This window comes from Centrocercus urophasianus, unplaced genomic scaffold, assembly GCF_019232065.1.
Source record: "Centrocercus urophasianus isolate 14NV4802_14NV808 unplaced genomic scaffold, USGS_Curo_1.0 seq_10, whole genome shotgun sequence".
Lineage (NCBI taxonomy): Eukaryota > Metazoa > Chordata > Aves > Galliformes > Phasianidae > Centrocercus > Centrocercus urophasianus.
The window spans coordinates 68,016,110-68,038,182 of NW_024884142.1; the positions used below are offsets into that span (position 1 = coordinate 68,016,110).

At 39.7% G+C, this 22,073-nt stretch overlaps 1 protein-coding gene across 1 annotated transcript in view; it reads right to left on the reverse strand.

The window, feature by feature from the left end:
- Positions 1-4,272: 4,272 nt before the first annotated feature.
- Positions 4,273-22,073, reverse strand: part of GREM2 (gremlin 2, DAN family BMP antagonist) — a 41,287-nt gene continuing 23,486 nt past the window's right edge. Inside the window, exon 2 of the mRNA XM_042811205.1 lies at positions 4,273-7,145. Coding sequence (XP_042667139.1) covers positions 6,638-7,144 — 507 coding nt within the window. The 5' untranslated portion in view covers position 7,145 and the 3' untranslated portion in view covers positions 4,273-6,637. The remainder of the gene's footprint in view (positions 7,146-22,073) is intronic.

A 22,073-nucleotide genomic window follows, 5' to 3' on the forward strand; every position in this document is an offset into this window, starting at 1 on the left:
ATCCAGCATTAAAAAAAAAAAGGGGGGGGGGGGGGAGGCAGGGAGCAAGACAATACAGAAAAGCACAGAAGTACTATAGAGAGAATATGAGAGAGATTTGGCTGTTATAGTTTGTTAACATATAGAGCAGCTAATAATTTTACATGAACTTTAGAAAGCATAGTATAGATTTAACTGCTGATAAAAGTTACACAGGCTTTTGGCCACGTGTACGTGACTTCTCTTTTGGAATTAGCTTCACAGTTACTTTAAAACTCCTTTAGAGAGCCGTTAAATATGCACATGGGGACTGACATTTATGAAAAACAGTAGCCAATTCTAGTGACAGACACAGACTACCAACTAATTGACATTAATTTCACACTTAGCATAGTTGCAGGGTTTTCCTCCAGGCTTTCTGTGTCCCTTGCTAGATTAATGATTGAAATCTATGACACATGCTTTATTTCTGTTTGCAATCTAGAATTGATTATATCAGCCTTGATCTGTTCAACCAATAACAACTCTTTCCTCCAGTCATGATTAAATAGCACCAAAACAATCTGCCTGATTGATAACGTTCTGCTTTCAAGGCTCGCTTTTCCTGAAAGCAACCAGAGTTTAATACTGAGTTGGAGGCACATGCTTCATTCAGCCCTGCTGCCTGAAAGACACTGGAGTAAAAAGCAAATGAAGTCTAACCTGCGGGGGTGTGTTATTCCCTGTCTAATCTAGCACATCATCAGACATTCCTACCTGTCTAGAAGCTACTATACTATACAAGTGTCATAAAAGAAGTGTGAAATATGACCTCAGGAATCTGTTATTCTTCACTTATACCAAGCACTAGAAAAGATGGTTTTTTTTTCACTATGTGAAAAGTAAGTCTCCTGTTGCTGAAAAACATATTTGAAATTCTGTAGTCGTAATAATTTCTGTCAGGGGTATAAATTACTGAAAATGGAGTTCTAAAACTTTGTGTTGACAGGAGTAACATTACTATTTGGGGGAGTGAGAAGAGATTATTTGTTGTTACAACTAACTTATGGAAAAAAAAAACTTTAAAAAATAAAGCTATTTTAATGGCACTGATTCAAATCCATGTTTGTATTTATGTAAACAGTAGTCTTTTCCTCTTAACTTTGCTCCTAAGTGCAAGAATACAGTAGCATGTTTTCATTTGTAGCCTTCCTGTTCCCTTCAGTACCTACAGTATGTAATTATACTAAATGAAATAATAATCATCTAACAAAGATCACTATGTGCAATACTGTATTTAGTGTTTCTATTTCAATTTTTTTTAGAATGTTAATTTATATGAAAATAAAAGGAATAACAACAAAATAGTTGCCTTCTCTCTTCACTCTCATGCTGTGCTGTAGTTTTAGCAACCATGCACTAAGTGCCACTTCTCATCAAGAAACTAATGTGAAGGGATCAGTGGAAAAGGGGCTTTTGGATGCCCCATTTACATTACAATTACAGTTACATTACAATTTACATTACAATTACAGTACCAGTAACTCGTCCTTATGTGGATATAATACCTCTTCCCAAGTGGGAATACACTCACCATGCTTGTGCATGCCTCCAGTAGTGCATTAGGCTTAGCTGGTTCAAATACATCTCTTTACTACTGTGGAGCTGATCTAATACCTGTGAGGAATCTAACTGTTCCTACTTGAAGCACACCTGTAACCTGTTCTTATTAGTGCTGCCTGTGTCACATGCCTACTAAATTGCTATTATTGCAAAAATGTGTTCAAAAATATTATTTGCGTGTTATACCTTTTACAGTGTATATTGTAATCATATACTCATTTGACTTGGAAGTCACTTCTGTAGGCCATCTAGTTCAACTCCCCTGGAATGAACAGAGACACCTACAGCTACATCTGGTTGCTCAGAGCACCATCCAGCCTGACCCACAGCATGAGTGGAATCCCAATGTAAGTCACCATTACTTTTTTCAGTGGCACACAGAACTTTGTCAGAATTCAAAACGTTATTTTGTTTGCTTTTAGAAACTGGAAAGGCCCTTTAGGTCTCTCTCCCCATTTACTTGAGTATCTAACATGCTACACTTGCTGAGCCTTTGTTGTCATCATATAAATCATTCATAGTTGCTTAAACTGCAGCAGCTCAATAAGGACTTGTATACCTAAGCAGCAGATGTAACTTTCTGAGTATGAGAAGATCCTCCTTTCAAGATGACCTAAGATTTGTGTTGCTCTGCTTTGCGAATTAAACCTTTCAGAAGGACAGTACTTAGTCACAGTTGTTATGACGCAGCAGTGTTTGGCTTTCCTGTAGCAACTTTCATCTTTGTAAAGAACTTCCAAAAGTCAGTTAAGTATTAACCAACAGTGGCACTGGGAACGTGAGTAGTCACATCTTCCATAGGTTGTCATCTTTTCTTGTCTGATTTTTTTTTAAGTAATCAGCTTAAAAGTTGAAAGCAGCTATTAATTTCATCAAGAGAAGATATAGCAAGTCTTTGCATTGCTATTATTTGGTACATACTCTAGGCTAATAAGTAGGGCTCTGTTTATGCCAACTCCCTTATATCAGTTACATAACTTACACCAATTTTGAACTGCTGTGGACAGAGTAAGTGAAAACTGACAGAGCTGAATTCTTCTGAAGACAATATGAAATGATAAGAAAAGGAAAAAGACAAAGCAATGCCCAACATCCTTCAGGTCAGTACCCATCAGTAAAAAAGGATTCACACTACAGAATGGATTTTACAGGCTATTCCCTTGATGATGGCAGATCTGTCTTTATCTAATAAACATTCATCCAACCTACTTGTAAAGGCATCTAAGGGTAAGCTCATTGTCTCAAGAGTATGGTGTCTTTCTGAGGATAAAAAGACTGTTGAATCTAAATTGGTTTTGTTGTTGTTGCTTTGTTTTGTTGTTTTTTTGTTTTTTGTTTTTTTTTTTTCAGCTGCAGCTCTTAGAAATCAAGAATCTTCATGTGTCACTCATCACAGACCGGGGACTTGCCAAGTCAGCAGTTCCACAACAGAGCTTAACATTTGCTGTTCCCCTCCTTTTCCCTGTCCCACAACACCAGTTGCATTTAAGAGAGATTGGATCCGTCTGACTGACTGCCTCTTCCATCTATCCAGGGTGACTCACCTGCTTCTGGGTTGTTTTCACAAGAGGGAGTTCATTGGATTACCACATAAACTTCTAGTATGCTTCAGCAGCAAGGCAGGAAGAGGCTGAGAGAGCCAACCAAGCTGGAACACAGACAGAAGTTCAGCTGGGTGCTGGGCAGTGAAGCTACAAGCTAAGTAAAAACACTGGCCAAGAGAGGGGCAAAAATGAGAGTGGGCTGCTGGAGGATGTGGCTGCCTGAGCTCATTTTAAACCAAATGACTAAGGCGTTTGCAAGATGGGGCATCTGCCTCATCAAAAGTTGGGCTCAGTGGTCTTTAGGAATCCGTTCCAAATGGGGTGACTCTATGATTTTCACATCTGAGCAGAGAGCTCTGACCATACTTAGTGAAAGCACAGTAGAATTCTCAAAACAACAAAAAAAGAAAATAACAACAGAGAAAACAACTGGTTACTTAAAAAATATATGTATCTTTGCTGAACTGTGAGAGAATTTGGTCAAGAGTTTGGGAAATGAGGAGAGTGGGCTCTTACTTATGTTAGTTACAGTGCCATAATGAAGGTAGCTCCCCCTTGCTAATTGTAGTCTATGCACTCCTGTTTCTCTCAATATTCATGACAGATACCCCTTCTGATGGAGGCTCACCTCTCACTGTAAGAAATCCCTTTCCTAGCTAAAGCTTTCCTTCATGTTTGATTTTGGTTTTTTTGGTGTTTTTTGTTGTTGTTGTTTTTTGCAACAATCTTTTCTTTGGGTTGGAAAACAGCATCAAAGATACTACTCTACACTTTGGCGTGCATACACTGTACTCATTCAAGAGCTGATAGCCAGGGTTCAAACTCACCTACATCTTAAGAGACATATTTATTTCTGTGTGTAGATTGGTGACTATTATGTAAGGATTTGCCTACATTTTGAGCAGAACAGATGATAGCTTCTTCTCTGAATGTAAATGCCAGCAGTTCAGCTAGTGGTGGAACTTTGGTTGCCTTCTTGTCATTAACCAAAAAAGCCAGTGGTAGTATAGGGGATTAATAGACAAGTGTGTAGGGGTAAAGTAGCTAGGCTTCCCCAAGCTGTCAGGGCAATCCATTTACTTGTGTCTCATATGGTCAGAAGGAAACTGGAAAACAGACTGATTAAAAAGCAGCTGGACACAAGGTGTTGAAGCAAAGCCTGTACATATGGATGCCATATAACCCTAGAGTAGCTTTATTATTTAATCTATAATTTAATAGTAGACCTATAAAATAATTACATTATACTTAAAGTATTTCTTCATTTTTTGTTTTCATTTATAAAACAAGAATTAAATACAGTTTTAACCATTACAAGCTCAACTCAGTTTTTACACAAACATAGCTCCTAGAAGGAACTTTAAGCTGCAGCATAGTCATATTGCAAACTGATGAAAACCCCAGGCAGGGCATAGCTTAAAGATTCTTGCACATCATTCCTAACTGAAGTTACCACAGTGCTTTTCTCTCTCTCATTCCAAAATGACTGACTTTCAGTTTGTTTCTTTCAAGGGGAGACTGAGATCACTGGAGTCATAACAGATTAGTTTTCTCCACTTTGCCCCACACCCACACTGACACTATCAGGCCTGGAATGAACACTATCCATTCAGGGGTTGGCATGATGCTGTTAGTATAGTAATGCCAGCTTCTGAAAAAACAACTGTGAGGGGTCTCCCTCTGCATTTCTGAAAGATCACAGAAGAAAACACATAACTGTTCACTTAATAGGGCTAACACACCTGACCAACCTCATCCTGCCCGTGCCAATCCCCATAAACCGCTTGGTGAGCTCTTGTGGAGCTCAGTCCCAAAAGCCTCTTAGAGCAGCCTGTCTCACATAATATGGCACTGAACTCTTGGTTGGCCAGAGTCCTAAACACATTAACCCCTTGAAGGGGCTGCACGTAAGGAATCTGGAAGGAAAGGGTTCCCACAGCAAGCTCTTATCAGCAGATGCAGATCCTGAACCCTAAGACATGCATTGGGGAGTCAACTTGTCACTGTTAATTAGTAAGCTTCAGATGATTGAGCATGCATGGGCTACAGTTTGAGGGACGGGGCTGATTTGTTTTTAGACATCTTATGATCTTAATGCAGCTGGTACTAATACAGATCAGAACTGGAACAAACAGGATACACAGGACATGCTAAACTCCACCAAGTGAATAACAACACAGTATGATCAAAATTAACTGCAAAGTGTTCACCACCATGGATTATGTAGAACCCAAACACTGAGTGGGCCACCAGTGTCACAGTGATTAGCACTGACTCTCTCTCCCTACCATACAACTGTGACCTAATCCCACAGCACTGACTGATGGGTTTATCCTTTAACATCAACACTTCTTCCTGGTTTCCAATCATGGGAGAGATGTCACTCCCAGCACCTGATGACACTGAACAATAAGGCAGCTTTTGCATTCGGTCCAGCAATGACCAAATTTTGTTCTTTGTGCGACAGTGCTTTTATACCTTAAGTGAAAAACACCACTAGTGTTCTCAGCTCCTCTCCAATTACCTTCCACGTTCTCCAGTCTGAGCAGGCATAAATATAAGGTAATAAATGGATGTTGTCCTTTTTGGAGTAAGAAACAGGCGCAGATCTAACACATTAACGTACCGAAAGCCCAGTTAAAATGCATCCATTTTAAGCCAGGCAGCTGACCTAGCAACCAAGTCTCTTACCACATTTTAATCTCCGACATATTCTGTCACAAGAAAAATATACATGGCTAGGTCTATAATACTTTAAGCAGCTGTTTACTATAGCTAAGTTACAAAACAAACACTGCTGCAGAGACCACATGTTCAGTATATTCCAGCCACAACAGCTTAAGAATCCTCCTTCAGGCTGCTGATGTGATCACGGCGGCTGATCTGACGTTTCGCCCTCTCCCCTTCAGCTCTTATCTGCAGTTCAGACCACAGGTTTGGAACAGTTTGTCAATTGCACAGTAAGAGGTGTCTCAAGAAGCCGAGCCTTGTCAGAGAGTCTCTTTTTGTATGTTACTCTTTGTAGCTCTCCCTGGTCTGCCTCACCCAGATTTGGGCAGAACCCAGCCTACCGTGGTGACAGCAGCAAGCTCCGGAACAGCTTAATGGGAAGGCATCTCATCTGGTGGAGGGGACTGGAGTGTAGGGAGATGGCTTTACTCCACACAGTGGAAACATTTAACGTTGCATTCAGCCAACTGGTCACTTAGATGCACAGTCTCAACTTCAGGAGCCTGCTCCACCCTGTAAGATTCAACTGTCAGATGATACCAGACATAAAATGAACCTGATGGTCAAGTGCATAACATAGCCCATTAAACAGCTTTATTCCAGTAGGCACATGACAATGAGCCTTTCCTTTCTGGAGAGATATCTCCCGAAATAAAAAATAAACAGGGAAAAAAGAAAAAAAACAAGAAGAAAACAGGCAGTCTGCCCAATGGAGAGGAGATGCAGCGGGATGTCTGATGTGGACAACAGGAAAACAGCAAGCAGCAGCCACACAGCTGTTCTTACATCTTGCCTGAGTTGTTCAGATTCACAGACATGCACCGGCACTGCTTCACCTTCTGAATTTTCTTGAGTCGGAATGGTGGGTCCAGCTCGGGGCATTCCAGCTGCACAGTTGAGGAGGTCACCTTGTGTGGCTTGCAGAAAGCACAGGACTGGAAGGACTCCTCCTCCTTCTTCACATGCCGCGGTATGTAGAAGGAGTTGCACTGCCCATAGCAGAAGCGGTTGATGATGGTGCGGCTTATGCAGCCCTCCTCACTGACAGTCTGTCGCAAGGGCTGCGTCTTGCACCAGTCGCTCTTGAGGTACTTCCGTTCAGTGACCACAAGGGCCTCCTGGCTGGAGGCCAGCACCTCCTTGTTCAGCTGCTGCCTCCGCTCTGAGTTGTTGCTGCTGCTGTCCTTGTAGGGGGATGGGATCGCCCCCGCCGGGCGGTTCTTCCTGCTGTCTGCTACTCTAGCCAATGCTGCCATCAAAAAGATGGACACGGCAAATTTCCAAATCATCCTGCAATGGCAATACAAGAAGCTGTTAGAAGAGACGCGTTTTCAAACCACAAAGTTCTGAACCTAACACATGCTTTTAGAAGAAATGGAGACCTTCGTGCCTTTGTAATCCCACCACCTAAGAGATTAGGTATATTCTAGGGTGAGCATTTATCACAAAGGGGTCAGGGCCCTGTTGAAATGCCCCTCTCCTCTTTCCCCTGTAGGAAAACTAATGCTTTGATCACTGAACCACCGTCTTTGCAGAAACTTCAGCCAGAAAGGTTTCCTTCTTTTCTGTGAAATCCTGGGCCAAACAGCTGGGCAAATTCCTGGCTAGGAAAGGCTCAGCAGACTTCTGCCAACTCAGTGACTGCTCATCTGTGGAGACTGGTGAGAGGGAAGGGAATAGTACACTACACAAGGTAAACTCCCATTTGCCTCTTCAGATCTAAAGTCCCAACCTAGCCTAGTTCCAGGCAGAGGAGTGAGAGGTGTCCAAAAGTATATTTTTATCATTTTGAATTGCTTCTGGTGTTTCTCAGGGCTTACAGCACGTACAGCCCTTCATACACTGTGTTTGTGGGAGGCCGAAAACTTGATAGATTTATTCTTCCAACAGGAGGAAACGCTTAAATACAACACAGGGGACTTCATTACTGCAAGGTTTCCTAGGCAAATAGCTTAAGAAGGTTTGTAAACATGAGAGAGTTCAGTACTTACTTTAGATGTTAAGGAATAGGCTAGAGCATAAGCCAGTTGCTAAGCTAAAACAAGCAGCCAATTGGCAAAAGTATTTTTTCCAATAGTTGTCTATTAGAATTTCTTGTTCTGTGGAGCATATCTTAGCAGCTCCTGGATTTTCATCAACAACTTGTTGATTCAGTTTAGTAATGTGTCTAAATGTGCATGTATGACATCAGAGCAAAAGTACTGAATTTCCTCATCAAGCCAATGTTCACAACTCATTTGACTGTTTATTTAATTTTGTTGTCCCAGGAAAGGGAGAGCAGAGTATTTCTAGGGTGCCAGAAGTGAGTGCAGCCCAGAAGCTTTACGTTCAGAGGTTAGGGACACTTCAATTCTTTCTAAAAGTGCTCTGCTTATCTTTGTTCTGAAAAGACAGTATTTATGCAACAGTATGCAGATGAAAGAGTCATCCCTCTTTTCCCAGTATAGTTTCAAGTCCTTTCGAGTAGTGGTTTTTTTTTCTCCTTTAGAATGATGCCAAGAAAGCAAATACTATCACACCAATAAATATAGATATATCTAACACTGCAGTGCAGACATTTGAGATTTTGCATTAGGTAGTTCTAAGATAAAAACACACCATTTTCCAAATAAAGACACCAACAGATCAAAAATGTGTTTGTGGTGAAGATTCAAGACATCAACAAGGCAGAGTTAACGTATTTAAGCTCTGGATAGATAAAGAGAAGGAAAAGTACCAGATTAAGTGGAATATGTTATAGATAATTTTATAAGTTTATAAGATCTCAAGGTCAGACTTTGACTAAATTTTAAGGGGAGAAGTTGGAAGTGCTGAAGGAAAGTGCTTATCCTAGAGCTGTGAGTGGAAGATGCTCTGATGCAAACATCAAATATCACCAGACTGCATGCTTGAAATGGAAACCAGAGTTCCTAAAACCCAAATGAGCAAATTCATCTGTAAGTATGCCAAGTGACCACTGACATCCATGGTAGCCATGGGTTCTTTAAATCAGTGGCCTATTTTTGCACTGCTTAGCATTCAGCACGCAAGTCCAGAAGGTTTGCCCAGATCCTTCAAATGAATCAAGACTAGACTTGGATTTCATCACAGGTACTGTCGCCAAGAGCCCTGGATGTCAACCACCGCAGCCAGGCCAAACTCTAATCGGGTAATTAGTTTCACTTGAATGCAGTGTTCCATGTTTCCTCCCAAACTGTTCTCATGTTATTCTACACTGATGGCTGCTTTTCAGTAGTAGATAAAAAAATGTGTGCCCACTGTTTTGTGCTTTAGACAGAAAAGGGAGGGAATAAAACAGGAGTTATGAGCCGACATTCTCTAGAAAAAGACATGCCAGGATGCCTTATGCCAGCATTCCTCAGACAATCTCTTCTACTTCTTTTCTATATGCAGGGACACAAAGTAAATGCTCCAGCTCTACTGTCCTTCAGGGAAGGAGTCCAGTCCTTTTCAGCAGGGATATACCTCTCCAGTTTCATTTATCTTACCCTGACATGGAAGAGAAAGGTAAAAATCCAGAGACATGTCAAAAAGAGATGCACACTTTCCCACACCCCTTTCCTAGCAAAACTCTGTCTTACCACACCCACAATTTTCCATTACCAAATGCAAGTTAAAAGACAACTTCCTTTGCATGTCAAGGATGGGCTTGAGCAGAAATCCTACACAGGAATTCTATAATGCTGACAGAAGTAGGAACTTGAAATTTATAATGTGGAAAAATATTATAGTAGCTTTATAATTTCTCAAATAGTTTTATGTAGGCATGGGAAGCAATTCAACAGAATAAATAGGATTTATTCACTAAGTCTATGTTTATAACTAATAAAGCATTATTAATCAAAGCCACTATTGTACAATTATAAACCAAACTCTGCAGTACACATTAGCAAGTACTTCTACAGGCACTCAGGAACACAACGCCTATTTCTGTCATTGATTTCTACCAAATTTGAACTTTCTGATATGTACAGAGAGCACATTACTCTGGTTTACACCAGCTAGTCAAACGTGCATCCTCTCAGATCATGGAATTTCTAATCGCAGGGCTGCCCCTTACTAACCAACAAATCACTCCTTCCTAAACCCTGGCACACAAACCCCTATTCAAGCCAGTAAGGGTGCAAACAAGGTCACCTGATGCCAGGAACACACCATGGACTACATATGTTTTAAGTAATCACAAGCAAAGAAAAAAGAAACTTCACTGTTCTCAGAGAAACAGAACATTCTGGCACACTCAGCCCAAATGCAAGGCAGCATGCTGAACGCTGCCTGTCCACAAACAGAACAAAAAGAGAAGAAACAGAAGCATTCTGGTTTCTGGCAAGAACAGAGCAGTTATGTCCTTCCTCAATATCAAGGAATTATATAGCAGGTGGTCTTAAGAGTTGAAAGCTGCTAACACGTGTGCAAATGCCAGCCTGGGTCATCATTCCCGCAGCACTGAGGGGCTTCTCACGTCAGAGCTGATGGAAGCTGCTGTGTGATGGTTTTCAACTCCTTCAGGAGTTTCTGCCAGCTGCTGCAAGGCCTCTGTTACCCTCCCCCCACCACTTCCTTTTTTCGGTCTGTGAGCTGGTGCAGAAAATAACTTAATCTTATACTAGACATGAAACAGGGCCTAGCTGCATTAGCATTTCACATGTTAAGCTTTTATCTCTTTTAGATAAGGAAATCAGCATAAAACATGAGTTCACAGGCTCCTGAAACCTGTCATGCTGAAGCAGAGCTGTAAGGTACATAGGAGTCTACAAAATCCTTGGCCAAGGAAGCAGGAATGCCAAGACCCAGCTCTGTAATCCAAAGAGGTCAGGGCACGCAGCTAGGAGGGGAAGACCCACGACTGCTGTGTCTGCCTTCAGCTTTATTTCTTGTTTGTATCCAATTACTGTGTAACATAAAATATCTACTAAGTCAGGCTCCCTCCTGCATACCATTCTTCTGGCCCTATAACTCAACGCATTCTTGAAAACTATCCAGCTCTGGAGCAGGACAGGCAGTAGTGTAGCCCCCAAAATAACCTATAGTTTTGCCATTAGGGCACTTCCCTAGGAATTAGAGCAATGGCTGTGATCTCAGAATTCAAGCGCATCATTTTGGGAAGTCCACCAACAGAACAGGGAGCTATGGTCCCTGAAAGACAAGAGAGGAAGCAATGACAGCACCCATCCATACCAAGTGACTGCTCCAGAGTTTCGTTTAGTGACTTCAATTTCTGAGCTTAGGATGAAGTTTCTTCTCCTGTTTCACAGACTAGCCTGTTTAATTAATCCTCAAATGATGAAAAAGAGAGACGGATGTAAGCAGAACCAGCAATTGTGAGATCCATTTTCTTGTTTAAGCATGGAACACCTACAAACCACCCAGCATTATCAGCTTGCCCAAAAATCAAGCTCTCTGATGCACTCGTAAATACATTGGATTTAGTAACATAAATCTATTCCACCACCATCAAAAGTCAGATGTAAGAGACAAAGGGAAAAAGAACAACAGAAAGATGAAAACTCCGAATTCAGAGACACTTTAGTTTTTGAAAACTAAAATTGATAAGAGAAGAATTTGTCTTGGAAGATTGTGGTTTCTCTTCTACTAGCAGCAAAAGACAGGCAGTATAGCCTAAATTAAATCAAGTACAGTTTTGTGGCATGGTACATACACAGTCATGTGATTCTATGCATCACTCTTTTCCAACCTGCAAACTGTAGAGACTCAAAAGCTTTCCCTTGGGATCAGCTCTTTGCTGACCCTGGGACTCAAAGCTACGTTCTACTCCACCATTTACTTTATTATTATACCTAGTCAAAAAAGAACATGTACAAAACAACCATATGTTTATTAATGCAAGAACACTGTGTATATGGTCAGTTCTTAGCTGTTAAGATGTCACATAAGAAGTGTTCCTTGAAGATAAGCCAGGCGATAACTTTCCAAAGAACTAAAACGTGGCTTTAATGACTTACGTTGGAAGCAAGGAAATATCAGATTCTCTCCCAGGAAGTAAAAAATACTATTTATTTAATTTATCAGCGGTTAAGCATGATTCTAATAGTTAAGCATGATTCTAATAGTATAATATACAAATAAAGATGAAACAAATTAAGCACCTTTACACAAGGGAAGCATTTGGTTCTAGCCTCTCCCCTTGAAGTATCCTTTGGAAATCATTGATCTTATGTCTCCAAACAACAGTAATAAACGATCACTGTATATCTTTCTTTCTCAAGAGGAAGGGACCTCTTAGTGATTGATCCCAATATTAACAGATTCTCACAGTTAAAATGCCAAGACTGAGAAAATTGACTGCAGAAGAACTGGAAGCAAGTTACAACAACAACAAAAAAAAAAACTAGAAAATTCTTTGGTTTTAGCAGTGAAGTTCTACCATGTACAAGCAATACTTTTAAAGCATCACTTTTAAACACCACTGCACGCATCACCAAAGGGCATAACCGTTTCAAAACCAATAATTAAAGCCACTACAAGGAGAAGTCCACCCTCACCCTCTGAGAACCTTCTATAGTGATTTGGGAGAAAACAATTGTATTGCACCATAGACCAGGGAGAAAATATTCTACTTCAAAATGAATAAGCTCCTTGCATCCTCACTGACTGGCTTGGAGATCCTTCCTCCCCTTTATCCTTCCCTCTCCCTCTCACCACCATTTCTCTCCCAGAGAGGCTCAACATAGCTTATGTGCAATAACATAAAGGTGTGAAGGAAATAGGAAAGGTATGCCCACAAACTGAATGCCTCAGGAATTGTTCTATTCTGACCAGGCTCTTGATTTGTTTCCAAAAAGAGAAGGTGCAGAAGGGTTTCACTGAGGCATAGTTGCATTCCTCAGGAGAGGTCAGCATTTCCCCTGCAACTTAGACATTCTTATCAAGACAGTTCCTGAAGATATTCAATGTAACACAACTAAAAAGACAGCATATGAGTAGATAAAAGAGAAGTACAAAGAACAAAGACACTATGGGGCCTAGTGACATTAAGATAAAGCTAATCAAAAGCAACTCAGGCCATGTTACTAATTCCAGTTCTCACTATAGATTTTCTACAAATAAGAGTTTTATCTTAGATTTTCTCCGATAAATCTGGGAGATTAGAAGGATTCCTGGTGTGTGCATTCTGATACAAGAGGAATCAAGGACGCAATCAATTGCTGTTATCATATTCAGCAACATTCAATGTGTCAGATACATTATTTTTAGGATAGTAGCAATTATGAAGAAAATTTGAAGGTCTGTCTACACTAGGCATTAAACCCAATCATCTAGAACCGTATTTTCTTCCTTTACAGTTTGTCCTCTTTCTTATCTACACTTCTGCCACCAGAAATTCATGTTTATAACTATGATTTCCTTCCTTCAGGAACTTGGGACAAGCATATTAGAAGCAGGTTTGAATGCAGCTGCTCATTTCATCAGTTAAGAGATCACATTACTCTTGTGCTCCTCTTTGCACTGACACCTTGCCAGGCAGTATACTGATTTAAAGACTGTATTACCAATATATAGTATTAAGTTCTCCACAGGCTGAATCTTCCTGATTTTGCACAGCTTCTAACCCTGGCCTTCAATTTTCTTTCTTTCTTTCTCCTATTTTTTTTTTTTTTTTTAATAACAGTGTTAGTGTTAGAGGAGTTCAGAAAAGTCTACCCTTTTTTTAAAGGCAGGACAAGGATCTTGTGAGGACAGCCACTGAAAATTTCATTAGCTAAGACAGCAGCATTTGGCTATTACAGTCAAGATGAGATCTAGAGTTCCAGGAGTCTGAAGAGTGACTAAAAAAAAAGTATTGCTGAAATCCACCCAGGTATTTTTCTTTGAACTACATTTTCCAATACTTCTATCTGTGATAAATATCAGTACTTACAAATACGTACACCATAATAATAATAAATCACACCTACTCTTAAAATAAAAACACATTTATAAGAAATGCACTTCCTAAGGCAAGCACTCAACTAAAAGAAAATATTAAGGGAATTAGCTTCTAGTTTTATTTTAAGGCTAAATTTTACCCAGGTATTTAACAGCAGCTAAGTTTCAGTTCCACAACTGCATCAGCATTGCTCAGTTTTACACGTGGAACACTAACATACAGATGAGGAAGAAAAGTGGCAACATACTTAAGAGTTAAGTCATCCTAAAACATTCAGGCAATGAAGCAATGGCATTTTTAGCAATCTGAACTAAGATGATAGAATACCAAAAGGTAACCAGACAAAGGCTTTTTGGAATATTGTTAGGATCAAATCTCCTAAATTTTTATTGCAATTTTAGCTTCAGGAACTTGCGGTTTCAGAGCGAACCACAGTCAAATGTCTGCCTGGTGAGCACATGTGAATTGTCCCAAGCAGAGTGAGATGTCCTACTCAGAAGTGTCTGTGTAGTCGTAAGTACTGGCAGCACATGCAACATGAGGGGAAAAAAGAGGGAGTGAGAGGAGGGAAAAACCCACAAAATAAAACCAGATTTCTGCTTACTGCCCATGAGGTTGATTTTCTTTCTCCCAACCTGGTTTTGGAGAATGCTACACTCAGGGGGTGGGAGGAATAAATAAATCTCCTTGGAGACAAGGAGAATAGCTTTTTGGAAAGCACTGAAAGCTAGCCCTACTGTGAATCTAAAATTGTGTCTATTCATGAGTGAACTAGGTTGAAAAGATACTTGCTCTCCTTTTCAGTCTCTTCAGCTTTTCAGCATAAGATAAAGAGCCCCACATAGGCAAGTCATTTCTGTTTGGACATGAACATTTTGTCCAGCACACAATAATAGCCTACATTTGACTTTATTCTTCTGTGCAGAAGGCAGCTGGTACACTCCCATTTGGCAGTGTTTCATTCGGGAGAAAACAGCAGACTTCTGCCCTTGGGAAATTAAAAGCTAAATAGGAAGAGAAGCAGTGGCTTGAGCAAACGTCTTCATCTGTGACCATCCCTCAGCCTTCTGGAAAAGAGAAGAGCCAACACAAGAATGGGGAACGTTCAGCACTTACATACAATAGCTCATTTCAAAGCTTCCTTGCTGGAGTATCGATACTACAAAAGACTATTTTGCAAGGAGTAGTCTCCATTATATTTTCACTGTTTGCATTACAGCAGAAAATAGAACTCTCATCCAAGATCAGAGCTTGACTAAGCGGCACAGATTCAAAATGTTTGTAGTCTAACTTGGTGAGCTACATATGGTAGAATCAGAATAGAGCACAGGGGGGAAGTGAGTTACCAGAGGTCAGAAATTAACTGGGAACTGTTTCTAATGTATTTTAATCACATCATATGATACCAATACTACTTTAGCTCATCAATCCAGATTTGTTATATAAGCATTTTCTTAAAAACATTATACCTTCTTACGTTAAAGTGGTTCTATATGAAAGTGCTGGATGCAGTTTCCCCGAATTTTGGTAGAAGAGATATGGGGTTAGGGGTTGTAATGCTTTGCATCTTCAAACAGTGTTTTCTGAGCACAAAGCTCACTTTCTAGCTCACAATGTGGGACAAAGCCATTAGTCTTCAATATGCACGCATTACTGTATTTGTCCCATTTTCAGAGGAAGGCATCTGGATGAGGTATGTTGTACAAGAAAATTGAGTCCACTACCTGAAAACACCATAAAAGTGCTCATCAGAATTACTGTTTGCTTATCCTAATAGAAAAATGTAATTCCTTCTGAAAATCAATAGGTGGCATGGAATCTTGTACATGCAAAATACCACACTAATCAACAAAGTAAAATCTACTTTTCCACATTCCATTATTTGCCTTCTGTCAAGCTCTCTATGCAAGATGTCCTCAGTTTCTGCATTGTGATTCTTAAGTAGTCCTGTTCACGTTTGAAAATCTAGATTATTTATAGTCTAATATTGACATTATGAAGTTTAATTAGCCAATATCTTTTTTGTAGAGTTGAAACATGCAAATGATTCAAATAAGAATTGTTCTTATCTTAATATACAATGGGCTAGCCCTTCTATAAGGTAGTTTATGCAAATTCCCATACACACAAGATTTCAGACATGTATCTCATTACTTTACAATGTGCAGCTTGCAAGAAGCTCTGCAGTTCATTTTTTCATAAAGTTCTCCTTTAAAACAGCTTGAAGAGTTTTTCAATTACATTTTTTCTGAGCTTAAATTTGCTTGAAAAAGCCTCTGTTCTGCTAATTTAAACTTATAACAATTCTGAGGACAGAAGACCTAATGGACAAATAAAACAACCAATAAGCCAATCCAGCCTGTTAGTCCCAGCCAGGTCTATGCCAGGCAAACGTAACTAAGTGTCATACCAGAATGATTTCTTTCACAGAACAGCATTTTTTCTCCTCAGTGATTCTCCCCAGTGGTTCTTCAGAGAACCTTTTTTGTTCTTTATTCTTTGGTTAATGATCAACACTGAATTACACATCTGACAATTCACCACAATTACAGTTTTTAATCCACCGACCAAATTTCAAACAACTCTGACAACAAGGCAGTTTTGAAACTTCTATTGCATTACACTGCGTTTTCTCTCAGGGTATAACAGGAAGGCATGAAAAGTATTTCAGATGAGAGAGGGGCAGACAAGTCAACGATATCACTGTTTGGTACCCTAAGAGGCACGATTAGGACAGAGGACATTTAAGTTTACTATAGTGGACTGGCAAATCAAATACAGAATTTGTGAGCTCTAGCGGTCACATGTAATGCAAGATATATTCGAACAACAATGGGTCATGTCCAAGTTTTTACGGCATTCTCTTGCTCAGGGTGTAAGCTGGCCCAGCAGTTAAGAAAATCTTGTTTTTTACATCATACATAGACAGAAGCCAGGTGAGAATGCATCACTGCTGAAGACAATATATGTTATTACCATTTGATTGATCCTGTAATATCTTGGATTCCTTTTTGTTCACAAACTTGAGGAGCTATGTCTTCTTGTGTTCCTAAGAACACCAGGGTTCTGTTTGGCTTGTTTTAATGCTTACTTACAATCTGTGGATTAAGTGATGGTCTGTCAGAATCCCCGTTTAACTATACTTTTGTTTCAAATGTTTAACTCAGCTGTTCACTCAAACTCTCATGTGGGAAAATTCAGGTACAAAGCTGAAGTTCAACTGAAATTTTTGAGTGCTGAGAAGCACGGGAACCACATGCTTTGATGGCTGTTTGTGTATGTCTGTATGTAAGCCCATAAATTATGATGAAGTTTGGAATTCAAAAAACCTTAGCATTGTATGGCTTCTTGGCTATGGTACTACATATATCAACTGATGTCTTGGTCCATGTTCCTCAGTACAGAATCATTCTGATACTTAGTTTCAAGTTATTCTGTAAGTTAACTAAATAAATTTTCATTTATTCACTACAGTCTATTGATATTTACAAACTGACAATACTGTTTACCAAAGATATAGCTGTTAGCTGAACAAAATAAAAATCACATCAGCTGATGCTCAACAACTGCTAAAAGTACAAAAATTTAAGGTGCTATAAAATCAGAAATGCAAATATAATTGTAATTAAATATGCCACAATAATTTAAGTATTTAACAGCATTAAGCTTTTAAATTCCATTTTCTAGATACAATGGGAAACATATAGCATATGGAATGAAAGGACAAAGTACAGTTTATTCCTCATTACTGACAATATGTGTTGCTTAACCAGGAGCTGAATTTTCTGTGAAATTCTGCAGGATGACCTGCACTTCGGGAAAGTTTACATTCAAACACTGGAAACTTACCCTATCCTTCCTACTTCACACTGATGGCAACACATGGCTGTCCCACATCTATGTTCTTGTGGCTTTGATTCATGCACTGCTAAGTGATTCTCCCTCCAACATTGTCCTAAGAATGTAAATATTTGTTCTGTCTGTATTCTGGTTTACAGACTTGGCCCATTATTGAATATGAAGGTTGTAATTCAATCATAGAAAGATCTGTTGCCATGCATAAACTGGGATTTTATATTTTATGACTTAGGCTTTGCAGAGCAGACGTCTTGCTACTCACCTCCCCCTCTCCTTGCCCATGACTGAATTATGGTTCTCTAATTGAAGGCTAGTATTATTCTATTTCTCTTCTTCTACTGAGAGGAAGACCAGAGCTATCATTCTGAATACACACCAAGCCACAGGAGCCTGGATGAGATACTTTAATGACAAGTCCTCCTACACAGCACATTTGCAGTCTTTCTGCTAATTAATTTGATTTCCTTTGTCTGGACTAACATAATAACAGTAAGTTATGCTCATTTAAAGGAGGATTGTTAGCCTTTCAGTTCCCTTCAAGTGAGAAAGAAAGAAGAGTCAATAGACTGGAATCTGTGGGAGACTGACTTTGTCCTTGACTACACAACTGCTTATGTTTCCCCTTGACCAACACTTTGTCTCCGGGAGAACCTGAGACAGTCCTCTCATCAGAGGAAAGACTATAATCAAAATCAGATATTCTCGGTATGTGCATGGCAAGGCAGTCACAGTTACACTGAAGGGTTCTGTCTGCTATGCACTGGAGTCAGCATCTTTCTTCCTGGCAAATCATTTGGCATTTACTGTTCACAGCTCCTGCCATCCACAGAGGGCTGAACAAACATATAATTAAAAACATCCAAGCTGGTTTCTTTAGACTTCCTTCATAGAATGAAAGGAGATTCAGCAATGTGCCACTGGTCAAGTAAAACAGAAGCAAAAATAATATTGGGAGCTAAAGTAGCAACTCATTATTTGGAAAGAGAGATCTTTATTCAGCAGGCTTTACAATGATTGGAACTGTGAGGCTGAACAGATCTCAAAGCTGAGCTGTCAGTCAGATACAGGATTTGGGAAATGGAGTGATGCATGACAAACAGATGAATTTGGATATGAAAATTCAGTCTTAAATCAAGTGGACATACCCAGTTTTAATACCCATAAAGAAAAGTGTCAAGGACTCATATATCATCTGTGTATAAATGAAATGGAATGAATGCACACATATCTTAATCATGGCAGGAGAGATGCCCCTATGGCAGAAGAATAAGAGAGGAAGCCTACAGAGAAAATCCCTAATCTCTTTTGCTCACAAACCCAGAGAAAAGAGCCAGAACTCCCCTTCTGTAGACTGTTTCAGGATCATTTCTAACCTTTTAACCAGAGATGCATTTATCATTTTGCAGAATCAAATAGGGAAGGATTCCAACTTCTGGATCTACTGGCCTCAGCTATTTTTTTTGGTCAATAGACATTGAGGAATCTTTACATAAACACAAGCAAAAGATGAAAAGCACGTAGATGCTCTTTATTAACTCAAAGTGACCCTGTTTTTTTTACCAGTGTTTGGCCATAAGCCATTCCTACTGCTTCACAACTGTTAGGTTTGAATATTTTTCCATTTCTTTTATCCTAGATCTAACTTAGACAGCACTTCCCTGAATCCAGAAGAGAGAGATGGCTGTCCTGCTCACCTATGATGACCTCCTATTACTGCATAGAAGGAAAAAGATAACATGACTCCATTCCACATCACCGCTTAATTTGAGAGTTGTTGAGCAAGACAGTTTAGTTGTTCATGGTTTTGCTTTGTTTGTCACTACAAAGCTGTCTTACTGCAAAGCACTTACTACAATCTAAATTAGTCATTTTGTGGTGGTCTAAGCATTTATGTATTTCTTGCTGAGGCAACAAGAGAGAGCAACCAGCTGAAGGGTCAGCATACTACTTATACTAGTTCTAATATCAGCACAAAACTGCACCACTCTATTAAATAGTCAGTTGGCTCAGCAACTGAATGCAGACAGCATCACTTGCCAAGATCCATTTTAGCTGATGAGACCAAATAAGACCATCCCTAGATAATTCTAAGGAAAATCTGCCTCTCCATAGCTCTGCTTTGGTGAGTAATTCACATAGTTGTAAGTGATTTAGTTCAAAGGTATAAGCAACAATATCAGAATAGTTAGTTCAAAGGTATAAGCAACAATATCAGAATTGCTTTCTCAGTCATAAACACACCTTTTCCTACTTTCTCTTATGTTTTAATTAAACATAAGACTTACCAACAAAACTATGTGTAGTATCAGATTAAGAGGACTGGATTCACAAATGAAAGAAAAATATTTTATGATACAATGAAAACTAGGCATGTTTGTATGTTCATGTTATGCACAAACTGAAGAAAATGTCAAGTTCTGATCCCTGGTTTTCAGTTCTCATCAGCTGAACTGCTACATTCCTGCATCTTCCTTCTTTGCCTTTCAAAGGAAAGAAGTGGAAAAAAAAATGGTTTTAAGATACTTTTAATATAAAATTATTAAATTTTCAAAAATGAAGAAGACATGTCACAGAAATAAAATGAAGCATCCTTTTTTGCCTCAGCAATGCTAAAACTCTAAGGAGTTATAGAATGGCTTGGATTGGAAGAGACCCTGAAGAACATCTAGCTCAAAGCCCCCTGCAATGGGCAGGATTGCCACTCACTAGATCAGGCTGCCCAGGGCTCTATCAAAGCTGGCTCTGAGCACCTCCAGGGATGTGCCATACATTACATGCTCCTTTTAAGTACTGGAAGGCTGCAGTAAAGTCTCAGGATATTCTGTTTTCCAGGCTGAACAAGACCAGCTCCCTCATCCCTTCTTCATATGAAAGGTGCTCCAGCTCTCTGAGCAACTTTGTGCTTCTCCTCTGGACCCACTCCAACAGCTCCATGTTTTGCTTATGCTAGAGGCTCCAGGCCTGGATGTAATACTCCAGATGACACCATCACAAGGGCAGAGCAGAATCACTCTGATTCTCATGAAGTGAACTATAATGCTCAGATGTTTTCAGCCTTAAGATGCTGATATCCTCTTTGTAAGTAAATAAATAAATAAATAAATAAATAAATGAAATAAAAATGCTGAAAGAACACTTTTGATCAACACTTTGAAAGTCTTTCACTCCTACTACACAAAAAGGAAAAAAAGAAACTTTCAACTCTGAGCAGTCAAATTACCTCACCTGTCTGAACAGTTGCTATCTCAGCACACAATGGTTTTCCTAAATGACCCTGAGAAGCTCCTAATTAGTTCAAAGACCAAGGAACATTAATTACCACTTGGCAAAACTCTGCTCATTAAAAACAAAGGATAGACGTGTGGGCTTTTTTCCTTCCCACCCCATACTCCCCACTATCAAATTCTTGTTTAATAATGTGAATGACATAAAAGGCTACATGGCTACATGAGAACAAGTTTAGAACTTAGTATCTACGAGGGTGATGATTCCTGTTCATTATGACCCAAAAAGCAAATGGTGATGGTAAGTCAGTAGAACCTCCCCACCAATATTCTGTTACATTTTGTTGCAATGCGACAGCAGCAGCAGAACAGTCTGACAAAATGATGCCTGACATGAAAGTGCATATGAAGCAAAGATGCAAGACTGAATTTCTCCATGCAGAAAAAACTGCACCATTGACATTCACTGATGTTTGCTAAATATTCATGAAGACCAAACAGTGGATGTGAGCACAGTGAGGTGTTGGTGCATTTTAGCAGCGGTGACAGCGACTTGCAAGATAAGTCATGCCACATAAAAAAAATGACGAGTGTCTTGATCAGCTCATCCATGCAAATCAGCAGATTATGACCAGGGAACTGTGTGTGGAGCTGAATATAATCTTCACTAGAAACGATGGCGGCAATAGAAATATCACAAATGTTGTGCCAGGTGGGTCCCACAGATGCTCACACAGGAACAGAAAGAACACTGTATGTAAGTTTGTCAGGACACATTAAACCAATACAAGGCTGAAGAGGACAGTTTTCTGGTTTGCATCATTATTGGTGACGAAACATAGTGTCACCACTACAAGTTGGAGTCAAAACAGCAGACCCTAGAGTAGCCAAGTGTGAATTTCCCAATGAAGAAAAAGTCCAAAACGCAGCCCTCAGCAGGTAAGGTGATGAGCATTGTCTTTTAGGATAAGAAAGGAGTGATCCTGCTGGACTTCCTGTAACCCAGACAAACCATCAACTCTGACCTCTACTCCACAACACTAAGCTGAAGGCTCGAACTTCCAGAGTCAGACCACTGAAGAAGACAACCTTTCTCTTGCCACACAATAACACCAGGCTCCACACCACCTTGCACGGGCAACATTTTCCTAGCAACACTGCTATCATAGCAGCTGTGAAAACAGTGGCTCACCTCCATTGGTGCAGTTTTATGAGTGTGGCACTCAAATTCTTGTTCACTTTTTGTGA